We start from the raw sequence: 12,851 nt of genomic DNA on the forward strand, positions 1-12,851 counted from the left end.
TTTCTAGCTCTAGCAATCCTCACCACCAAGTCCATATCTGAGTCCTATTGAATTTACTTACTGAATACTTCTCAAATTTATTTTTTTCTGTTAAGGGTCTCTAAATCCAGACCTTTAAAATACATATCCTATATTATTGCAAAAGATTTCTAAATGGTCTTTCTGTTCCCATTTTATCTATCCCTGTCTGAACTCAGTTTTTGAATGTGCCTATATGACATGTTATTCCTCTGCTTAAAAGCTTCAATAGTTTTATACTTTCTTGTGTAATAATCATACTTTTTAGTATGCTACACAATGCCCTCCTTTATGACTTTGCTTATATTCCCTATATATGCCTTGTTTATTCTTCTTTGTACTTTAGAATCTTTGATTTTTTTTCTTACTGTCCTTCCTTGGGAGAGCAGCCTTTTCTATAAATTCCTCTCTCCATTCCATCTCCCAAAGCTTGCTCCTAAAATACTGATCATGTCGTTGACATAATTGTTTATTTTATTGGAACTCTGAGCTCCTTAAAGGCAGAAGTGACCACGTGATCATGTCTTATATATGTTTCTACCATCTAGACCTACTCAATATTAAAGACTAAATTAATATGGCAGTTGTATTTGAAGAGGGCATTTGACTTTAATGTGAAAGTATTTAAATGTCAAAATTCTCCATTTGCAAAATTGTTCAACACTAAATTTTCATCATCTTTTCCCTTTAACTTATCTTTCAAATACTTGCATGGTTATTGCAAAAATTAAAATTTTCTATACTTGACATCTTCAGCTTCCTTTATTTCACAAAATGAGTATATAATATATATTTATTTTTTTATTTTCCCTTTTCATTAACATAAGTATGAATTACTGCATATAGTAATGAAATAAGCATGTAGTAAATAGAGAAAGATTTTAAGCAATATGTGAAAATAATAAATGCCTCCTTTAAATAGGCTGCAATATTCATTGTATTATTTAAATGATTAACTGAGATAATAAACTCTTAATGAATTTGTATATCAAGCTGCATCATATAGGCTGATCATCTATGAAGAAAACAAAGAAGAACAATGTCTAAATTTGGGCTGCTAAGTATGATTACAAAGAGAAGCTATTTGGATAAAATCATAATTTATAGAACATAATATTAAGCACATAAAATTAAAGTTTTAATAAATCATTCAACTATACATTTAATTCAAAAGAGCTATTGCCAGGTTATTAAATGAGTTTTTCAGAATTTAAATAAAAAAACATTTTGAAAGGCTATTACATAAGCATATAGAATGTGTTTTTTCTGTAAAATTACTAAAAATCAAATGAAATTATATCACTATATTATATTTTAAAATTAATATTATAGAAAACCTGGTTAACCCAACAAAAAAGAAAAAAACTTTCTCCCTTTAGAGCTAGCTGCATTTTATCATTTTTAAAAAAGGAATTCTTTCACTTTCTCATCTCAAACTTCAAATCTATTGAATTGAATTTATTTTTAGTCTTCTGAGAATCTTCTTTCTCTTAGTTTGGAGAGAAGTGTGAAGTAGGCTTAAATCTTTGTGCTTTTGGTCATTGACCTCAGTTCAGGTCTGCCTCAGTACCAGCCTTGGGTCTACAAAAATTCAGCTTTTTTTTCTCCTACATTTACTAAGGAAGTGGGGAGAATTCTGATTTGACTATGCAAAACTCCCAATTCTGTAAAGACCATAGGATTACTATGTCTGGTGGTTTAGGGTGCTTTCTGATTGGGCCCAATAACTGAATTGAGAGCCCTTGGCTGGATGGTTAAAAACAATAACAATAGCTATGCTTATTAAGTGCTTGCTAGATGCTGGTACTATTTATTCTAAGAACTTTACACACTTTGATTCATTCATGAGCCTCATTCATTTCTAGGGAAGAGCCTGAGATCTTAGAACGTGGCTAGAACTTGGGCAAAGCCTTATAGTGGTATGAAAGTAATAAGAGGTGGAGGGGTGCTAGGTACGATTACAAAGAGGCAATATTCAAGTGAAATCATAATGCAAAGGAAATAATAGTAAGCATAAAAATTAAACTAACAAAGCATTCAACTCTATATTTAATGTCAATAAAGCTTTTTTGTCAGGTTGTTAAGCAAGTTTTCTAGAATATCAGTAAAATATTTTGAAATCAAATTTGTATAAGCAAACGGAATATCTTTTTCAGCAAAAGCACTAAAAACTAATCAGTAAAGGAAATTTTAAGGATTATCACTATGTGATATTATTAGCTTTGGCAAGTGGGACTAAGAAAGACCTGGAGATATTATACAAGTTCTAGTAAGTAACCCAAACTTCCCATTCCTAAACAAATTGGATGGGATTTTCCCTAATACACATGTCCTTGATCTACACTTTTGGTTTTTTTTCTCTTTTTTATTTTGCCCTTAATTCATTGCACCTGCATACAATGAATGGGTGGACAAAATAGCAACATTTACTCTGGCCCTAACACTCCATATGTGATAGCCTTATCTGAATTATTTCAGGTTGTTCCTACACAGAGCTTCCAGGTGTAGCTAATAATGGTTTCCTATGTTCTTATGAAGCATGTTAGTCTGTTATAGGAACTTTGTGAATGGGAGGGAGATGAGAGGGAAAAAACTGTTTTAGTTTACCCAGAATTAAAATAAATGAAAGGTGGGAGGAAACAAATCTGTGACGTGTCTGTTGGCCGGATGCATGTTCCCATGTTTATCACCAGCTGCCAAGCCCTCTACCACTACTTCCCTAGCCTTCGGAGAGCAGTCATTTAATCCCCTTTACAGCCTTTTTATAAGGGTTGTAATCACCGGTCATTTGATCTCAAGAGCAATGCCACTACTTTTCCAAATGGTATGTTGATATTGTAGGGCAATGGTTCTTATACCAAAGGCGTTAGAATCATCAGGGGGGCTTGTTAAAACACAGTGCTGGAGCCTCCCCAGGGCTTCTGATTCAGTAAGTCTGGGGTATGGCCTCAGAATTTGCTTTTCTAATAACTTCCTAGGTTTTGCTGCAGGACTGGAGGTCAATTTTGATAACCACTGTTGTAGAAAGTTGTTTTGTGAACTTGATGCAATTCCAAACATGATGTTGTCTGATTCTAATAATAATGGTACTAACATTGGAAAATGTTCAGTCTTACCTGGCATCTAGCATTGGAAGTGGCAGGGTTTCATTGTTGCTGTTTTTTTATTTGGTGGTGGTGTTTTTTTCACCTTAAGCCAGTCTGAAATGAGTTGGAAAACTACTAATTATCATCAAAGAAGAAAGTCATACAATGAAGTCTAATGCTGGGATGTTCACAAAACATCCTCAGGACTTATCAAATAGACTAATTGTCAGATTCTTAGCCTTGTAGTATTTACTCTTTGTGATTCCACCTTGCAGTTGGGAAATGTAACTATAAAACTAAATTAAAGCCTTGTAAAGCAGTAGGAGATATTTGATACAACAACAGTAGTCTCCTATACGGGGCAGTGAAATCACTGGGCTCTAGGGAAACATCCAACACCAGGGAAGGTCAGTCGACTAAAACAGTGTTTAATCAGTGCGATATGTCCTAAGATGCTCTTGGCCTGCATACAGATGGTCAATCTACTCGCTGCACTTCTTCAGGGCCCTTGATGCCCTGAATTATATAAGACACAAGAAATATATCCAAACTACCCGGCACATCTTTAGTCCTGAGAGACTTCTACAACTCAAAGCAAATTCTTCCAGGTGAATCAAAGCCAGCTCACAGTTTTAGAGGTCACTAACGTGTGTATAGTTGAGCAACAATTGAGTCCATGTAGTGGTGACCATAGTTAGGAATCTGGTGGTCCAGTGTACCAAATTCTGAGATTAAAATACCCTGAAGGGTAGCCCTTTAAGTAAGCTTTAAACTGAACTTGAATAAATGTGCAGACGATTTAAATCATTTGTTCACAGAGCTCAAGATTTTCTGTCCTTCAAGTGGCTGTCAAATCACTTATTTATTTGTATTTATTCTTGTAGGAAAGTCATTCTAGCATGGTGCACTAAAAACCATAGAGTATTTTCAACAACATTTTTCATCATTAAATTAAATTTACAGGGATCTGCAGAAGGTAAAGTTACTAATAAGTCTTTGAATGTGCTTATTCTGAAAGCGTAGTATTAGACACACCAAAATTTGACGGTCCTTAATCAAAGTGGCACAGACTTGGGGGCATTCAGACTTTTATATGGACTAGGCAAAATGATGGTCTATCCAGACTCACCTTTCAGCCAACACACTTAGCATGAGGACACAGATGGATGGGAAAGATGACCCTGACCCACATAAGACCCACATTCCTGTGCAAGGATAGAAGCATGATAATCAGGAAATGATGGTTGTTAGTTACAGAAAATGCATTATTGTGAAAACCAGGGTGAAAGTGCTTATGAGAGGAAGTGATTGGATTATGGGGAATGAGAGAATAAGGATAGATCATTCTTACTGAGTAAATTGCTGTGATTTATAAGAGAAAGGGTATAGTGATATCTTGGCCCATTACTGACTAGATTCATTTCACAAACAATCCTAAATCAGAATGTGACAGTTTATCGGGAGACAAACAAAGTCTCCCAAGGATGCTTATATGTTACGAAGCTTTTAAACTGGCATATTTTAACTCTCATACCTTTACTGCCATAGCTTCTTTTATTTGGATTGTTGATATTCATAACTGTAATTTTGTATTCCCATTATTTGAATCTAGTACTAATTTACTATACACTGTGATAAAAGAGATAATACTGGAATTATGTTACTATGTATTTTGGAATGTTGATAAATTCCAAGAGAAAATTACCTAAAAGAAACTTGAAATTTTATATACTTATAAGTACACTGTAATATTTAAATAATTTAAAAATAATTAGATACTACTGTATAATAGACTTGAGCATATGGTGTTCTAAATATTTCTCTCAAATTATCTATGAATTAATCAAATGATCATTTTCATTGCAATACACCGATGAAATATATATTATATGCAAATAACATATTCATATATCAGTTCAGTTGTGTATGTGTTTGCCTTTGTTTTTTAGTTCAGATTTAAGAGTTCTTATTCCATCATATTCTAATCCTTCAAGTATACAAATTGTATAATAGATTTGAAGAGAAAGTTTTCACAAAGGATTCAACAAAGGAAACACTTTCATAACAAAATAGGCAATTTCATTGAATTTACTGAAAATGCAAATGTTTAATGTGATTGTTTCTTAAAAAGAAAGAAAGAAAGGAACTGGGAACAAGTTCAAGAATTGGCATTAAAGTACATCTCAGCAAGGAGCTAAATACTTTGCCTTTTCATAATGATTGATTACTGTATCGACTTTAAAATATTTAGTACTATTAGCAGTTACTATGGGCCATGAATTATTTTGAATGTTAGTTTTCTCTCTGCTTTGCATGGGTAGCAGACACTCCCTGATGAGGGCTTTGATTGCTAGTATTTAAGGAATGATTACAGGCTTGACATTTTACTATGAAAGATTAGAAGTTGAATAAGGCATCATACTGCTTTCTGAGCTGGTCTATAGACATATTTGCAAAACTAGTCAAAGTTTTCCTTGGAAAATGGTTTTGTATCTCTCCTTAGTTGAAACCCAAAAGATCCAGATTATGGAGCAGAGAAGATATGGACATATTTCCCTGGAAATATTTCCAACCACAAGCTACCATCAACATAGTCACAGAAAAGTCTTGTCAACTTTCTTAGCCACAGAAAATTCTCAGTAAACTGTTTGTGATGTCTGGGCAACAATATTGTACAACCTTGTTTGCCTGTTAGAATGAGTTAGGTTTAAAAGTGTAGTCCTGACAGCCATTGAATTGGTATACTCTATCGCGGTACATGAATCAGATAGATTCTAGACATAGTCTGCCCTCTTTTGATCTAATTTATTTTGACCCATCTTTCTGATATGAGTTAGATACCAAAATTTGAAGAGGCCCTTCTGGTTCTTTGAGAGACCTAAGCAGTGGCATCAAAGGCCCTACATGACTTGGCCCCCATTTTGTTTCCAGCTCTTGTTTGACTTACATAACTCCAGACTCACCGGTGACCTTGTTATTCATAGAACATACCAGGCATATTCCTGTCTCAGAGCCTTTGCACTATCCACTTTCCTCCCTGTGACACTATTGCTCCCTTACCTCCTTCAAGTCTTTGTTTAAATGTCATCTGCATGGAGAGGCATACCCTGACCACCATATTTAATGTAGTAACTTTCATTACCACCCCATTCCCAGTATCCTGCTTCATTGTTTGCCATAGTACATATTACTTCTTAACATGGTATATTTTTACTTATATATTGATTCAAATTTTTATACTATATTTAGATGTTATTTGTCTCCTTCCACTTACATAGAGGTCTCATGCTTCCCATCTCTTTGCTTCTCATCTCTATCTCAGCACCTCAAAAGTGACTAGCATATAATATACGTTCACTAAACACTTGTGGAGTGAAGAAGAGCCATTAAATATTAGAAGCTCTATATGATAGGTCCATACCTACCTTGATCACTTCCATGGGCTTTGTGTTTTTTCAGTGCTGGGAATATAGATGGTGCTCAATAAATACCTGTTGGTTGGATGAATACATAAATCTCATCTAAAAGCCAACAGAACCTTTGGGTATAAATAAAGAGAAGGGAAGCAAAAAATATTTTCCTGTCTAATACCACTTGAAATGTGTGGCCTGTCAGAAAATTGCTTCTCTCACCATGGTTCTTATAGAGGTAGGAGGCAGGTTTTGCTAAAACATTAATAATCAAGGGGCCTAATAAACTGATACTTTGGTTGTAGCTCGTTCTCTTTTACAGAGTCAAATGCAGAAGATACACCATTGAAATCCACCAAAAATTTTATATTTTTCAAATTAGGTTTCCCATGAGGAGACCAATGTAATAATTCTCAGTAATGTTATACTTGATCCTGAAGTCCATCCACTCATTTAACATTTTGAATAAAGAGATTCAGAGCTGCTATTTGTTAAGGAGAAGGTGAGCATATTTCTATGGAATATCCAGTTTGAAAAGGAAAAGGGTTGCAACTCTTGCAAATGGAGCGCATTATTCTGTGAGGACACCCAAAAGCAATTAATTATGCTGGTGGTGGGAGAGCTCTCATTATGCTCATTTGCTATGCATAGTAACCTGAACAAATTATGCTAAAATTTGAGTCAGTTTTCATAAAGCTAGAAGTAATAAGACTGACCTATTTTACTTTAGATTGTATAAAAAAAGAAATTACAACAGCCAACAAGACAATAGCTATCCAGTGTGAATAAATCAAAATTATATTTTTATTATATCGGCAAAAAATATATTTTTGGTGTGCCACAGAATTTTAGTAATCTAAAATTCTGAATTGCAGATTCATGATCTCTTCTATTATAGATATGCAGATTCCATGATCTCTTCTATTATAGTCACCAGATCCAATTCTGCCATCATTATTAGCACCTCTCAGCTCATCAACTCTCTGAATCCTGGGAACATCCTTTCTTCAGCCCCTCCCCTGGGTGCTTCCCTGGCCATTTGGACTGCTTCTCTGAGTCAGTGTTCTGAGTATCGCCCAAAGGTCAGAAGAGATACCAGAGGCCCCAACAGGGACTAGGAGAGCGAGCTGAGTAGGGAGGTGGATAGGATATGTTTGGTACCCCAAAGGCATTTTCCCACAGAAAGTTTGTTATACATAATTGTTAGATTCCTCTATAGCAGTGTTGTTCAACCTTTTTTTTAAAAATCTTATGGCACACATAAACTAATTACTAAAATTCTGTGGCACACCAAAAATATATTTTTTGCCGATATAATAAAAATATAATTTTGATTTATTCACACTGGATAGCTATTGTCTTGTTGGCTGTTGTAATTTCTTTTTTTATACAATCTAAAGTAAAATAGGTCAGTGCTCCTAACTAAATAGTTATGTACTGTATGTTTTAAAAATTCTGGCCGCACACTAGTTGAAAATCACTGCTTTATAATAACATCATTGAACTGTTTGGATGCTATCACTAAAAATATTTTTATGGGTTGATTTTGCCACTGAATTCCTCATATATTATCTCTCTCAAAAATATGTTCTAAGTATTAATAATTCATTCATAGTTTGAAGATTGTCACTACTATTAACATCTTAAATACCTATCTGGTAGAATCACTTGAACTAAATATACTTCTATGGAATATTTCTATGGAATATCCAGTTTGAAAAGGAAAAGGGTTGCCACTCTTGCAAATGGAGCGCATTATTCTGTGAGGACACCCAAAAGCAATTAATTATGCTGGTGGTGGGAGAGCATATTTATACTGCCCCAATTTGTAAGGGATTATCTGAAATTAAAAAACACAAAAACCTTTTCCATCCTATCTCCCTAGTTTCAGTCTCATCTTTCTAATTGCCAGGTAGGCAACTCAATCTTCATGGCTTTCTCAGATTCAATGAGTAGAAATCCAAATTTATAATCTCCTTCTGTAGTCTTATCCCTAAGAAAAACCAGTATCTATTTCTTAATGCACTGTTGTTGTGAATTCTATCAGCATTCTCCTAGTATTAATATATGAGTTACCTTTTACTACTTCCTCTATCTCAGTTTGTGTGCACATCTAATAAGCTTATAAGTTCTTTTTAAATGTTCTAAATAACTCTGGAATTCATATCTACCTATCAATACTTACTGTCACTATTCTAGATTAGAGTCTCATCATATCTCACCTGGTTTTTGGGAAGTAGTCTACCAGGACTCAATGCTTCAGAACCATTACCTTTTTCAGAGTTGCCCAAGTTTTCTCAAAACCCCACAGTGGCTTCACATTGTTTAAAGAATGAACTTCAAATTCCCTAACATAATAAGCAACTGCTCCTTAACCTAGTTCCCAAACTACTATTTAAAGCTTGTTCCCAACTATATTCCTCAAGGAACACTGATCTCTCTGTGACTTCTCTAGTCCTTGAATTTAGACATTCTGAATCTTTTCTGTACCATGGATTCCTTTGGCCATCTGATGAAGTGCTTGGATCCCTTTCCTAGAGGAATATTTTTAATGTATAAAATAATAAACATAAGATAATCAAAGAAAGCAATTGTACAGGAATACAATTCTGTCTGTCTGTGGACCCTGTTGTTTATGTCATTGTGGCTTTGCTTATGATCCTCTTCCCATAAAAGTGCCCCTAATCCTACTCTTCTGATTATCGAAATCCTTCTCATCTTTCAAAGCCTATTCAATTCCCATTTCCTCTGTGCAACTTTACCTTTACTTCCTGCTCCATCTATATTCACCACTTTGACCTTGGCCCTCTCATAGATTATTTGTATTTCTAATTACTTCTTATCTTTACTTTGCCCTTTATTATAAAACACTGTATTAAATGACAATGATGGGCCAGACACTATACTGGCCAATTTTACATGTTTTGTCTTCATATTTCTCTTTCTCTTTTAAAACACTATACAGTATGTATATGAGGAGGAAACTGAGATACAGAAATTTTGTTGTTTGACCAAGATCACACAACTTCCTCCTTTTATAATTATTTGAGGAAAGTAATATTTGATCATCTTCTGTATACCTTCTCAGGATCTATAGAATAATGTTGTCTAGTAATATTTGCTTATGTGGATTTAAAAGTGAGAGATACTATAATATATTTACTTCCCAAATTTTAATGTCTCTAGAATCTAATAGGGAGCATAGGAAGACAGGTGTGTTCCTAGGTCAGAGTCTATGCCAATTAACTGGGATGAAATATTTCCTAAAATTCTATAAACCCTTCTAATATCTAGTGATTTCACAAATTGAAAACCTACATTCCACATATGAAATCATATGGTTCCTAGCATTTTTTGACTGATGGAAGATGATTTGACTTTGGGTGGTAGGCACACAATGCAATAAACAGATCATGTATCACAGAAATGTACACTTGAAATCTATATGATCTTATTAACCAGTGTCACTCAATAAATTAAATAAAAAAGAGAAAACTTATACAAGGTTTTCATTAGTCAATTCCTTAAAATATTATTTCTTGTTTTGCATTCTTGATTAAAAAACAATAATAAAAATAGAGTAAATTAAATAATTTGTTTGTAATCATAATAAATCCAGTAGATGTTTACATTTATAATAATAAGATCAGTTGTATAACTTACTTACTACGCTACCCGCTCAGTGAAAACAATAAAATGAGCCCAATTTACATTCATGTTACAATATGTTTTGAATCTAATTACTTTGTGCCAGTTTTCTGTAATCATATATGTTTTATAAGTTTTCTTAAATCAACATTGTTAGGCTATCTATTTTAGAATAAAAATAAAGATTTATTTTAGCAACGCTTTCAATATTATTTTCAGTTTAAAAACCATGTACCTATGATCATTAATTTCTAATGTGAAAGTTCTTCATGTATAGTAATTTTGAAAAGAATTATATGTTTTTATTCAACAACACCTTTAGCATGCTGTGAACTATAAATTAATGCATAATTAATTCATTATGGCTATCCATTTTTCCTGACTTCTATATTATTGCACTGTAGCAAATACTAACTCAGACGTAGATGAGTAAATGGTTTTCTATTTTTGCAGCTCCAGACGGTCCTCCTGAAAATGTGTATGTAGTAGCAACATCACCTTTTAGCATCAACATCAGCTGGAGTGAACCTGCTATCATTACTGGACCAACATTCTATCTGATAGATGTTGAATCGGTAAGGTTTGTCTTGCTTTCTGCAAAAGGCAATGGAGAGCATGGAAATGAACAAACAAGAAAATCAAATAAAACAAAAACTCATAGACAGCAACAAAAGTATGGTGGTTAGCAGAATGAAGGGGGATGGGAGAGTCATAAAGGGTTAAGGGGGTCAAATATATGGTGACAAAAGAAGATTTGACTTCAGGTAGTGGGAGCACAATGCAATATACAGATGATGTATCAAATTTGTATACTTGAAACATATATCATCTTATTAACCACTAGAGGCCCTGTACATGAATTCATGCACAAGTGGGGTCCCTCCCTGCAAATCGGGGTTGTCTCACCAGTCCTGATGGGGGCCAATTGGGGCTGGCCGGCTGGGGGGAGGAGGAGGGACTGCGGGAGCTTGGCTGTCCGCAGGAGGTTGGTGGTGGGACCGCACAGAACACCAGGGGGAAGCTCCTGCATTGAGCATCTGCCCCCTGGTGGTCACTGTGCATAATAGCTACCGGCCGGTCAGCCGGTTGTCTTGTTGTAATGGTTGTTTAGGCTTTTATATATGTATATTAGAGGTCTGGTGCATGAAAATTCATGCACTGGAAGGGGGGCGGTCCCTCAGGCAGGCCTGCTTTCTCTCAGAGTCCGGGAGCCCTCAGGGGCAGGAAGCGACCCAGCGATCAGCAGAAGGTGACACCCCATCACACCTCTGCTGCTGCCACTGCTGGCAGCTCAAGCCTTGGTTGGCCCTGATTACCTGAGCCTCAGGGAGCCCTGGATGGCCGGGGGGCTGAGGAGACTGGGGGACTTTGGAGGCAGGCAGAGCTGAGGGGACTGGGCACTGCCATCTTTTGGCTGTGGGCACCACCATCTTTGAGGGTGGGGCAGTCAATTAGCATATTCCTTCCTTATTGGTTGTGGGCGCCACCATCTTTGTGCTGGTGTGCAGGACAGTTAGCGTATTCCCTCTTTATTAGATAGGATAGATTGTTGCTCCAATAAGTTTAACTTAAAAAGGGGGGAAAGGGACACAGGTTTTGGAACCAAACTATTTACATTTTAATTCTAGCTCAAGTATACCTTGGGTAACTTAACCTGTGTTTCAGTATTCACATCTGTAAAATAAAGATTAATAATAGATGATATTTAGGGTACAGAAATTGTGTGAAGACTAAACTGTTAATATGCATAAAGAACTTAAAACATTGCCTGGCATATAGTAAGTACTCAATACATGCAAAGAATAATAACATGGTTATTATTACATTGGTCCTCAGGATATACATGATGTATATAAACAGGTGGTTAAATTGGTAACACACTAGTTAAAATACAGTGAAGAATAACTCATCATACCAAATGAGAAGGGAGAAGGCATTAAGAGAAATATATCCTAAATACATAACATCAGAGCTTAGTATTATCTCCTCATTTGCATTACCACACCTTATCTAACAACATTTTGATGTAAATATTACTATCTTCATTCTGCATAAATATGAACTGAGACAGACATGATAAATAATTTCCCACATAACTGAGACTAGGCTAAGACCAGCAGACAATGGTATGATAGGATAAATGGAAAGCCATTAAATATCAATTAAAATTTGCCAAATTGAAATATGAACTCACCAAAATCACTTCGGATGAAGGATAGCAAGAATTCAAACAGATTCTAGCACTTCACAGTTTCCCTGGAATTCTTGGACTTAAGTAGTCATTTAGTTCCTTCTTCCCTTCATTAATCCAACACAAATTCTTAAGTAAATCCAACATGCCAGCATTGTTCAAGGGTTTGGATAGGTAGAAGTGAACAAGTCAGAAGTGGTCACTGTCTTTATAGAGCTTATCTGCAGTTCATTTCATGAATATATAACTATCTACATTCAAGAATCATTAATTCCTAGACCAGCCGTGGGCAAACTACGGCCCGCGGGCCGGATCCGGCCCGTTTGAAATGAATAAAACTAAAAAAAAAAAAAAGACCGTACCCTTTTATATAATGATGTTTACTTTGAATTTATATCAGTTCACACAAACACTCCATCCATGCTTTTGTTCCGGCCCTCCAGTCCAGTTTAAGAACCCATTGTGGCCCTCGAGTCAAAAAGTTTGCCCACCCCTGTT

General features: G+C 35.3%; 1 protein-coding gene across 1 annotated transcript in view; it reads left to right on the forward strand.

Annotated features, from left to right (window-relative positions):
• Nucleotides 1-12,851, forward strand: part of PTPRQ (protein tyrosine phosphatase, receptor type Q) — a 219,688-nt gene that overhangs the window by 133,154 nt on the left and 73,683 nt on the right. Inside the window, exon 29 of the mRNA XM_015571126.1 lies at nt 10,616-10,737. Coding sequence (XP_015426612.1) covers nt 10,616-10,737 — 122 coding nt within the window. The remainder of the gene's footprint in view (nt 1-10,615; nt 10,738-12,851) is intronic.

Source organism: Myotis davidii, unplaced genomic scaffold (assembly GCF_000327345.1).
Source record: "Myotis davidii unplaced genomic scaffold, ASM32734v1 scaffold26, whole genome shotgun sequence".
NCBI classification, from domain to species: domain Eukaryota; kingdom Metazoa; phylum Chordata; class Mammalia; order Chiroptera; family Vespertilionidae; genus Myotis; species Myotis davidii.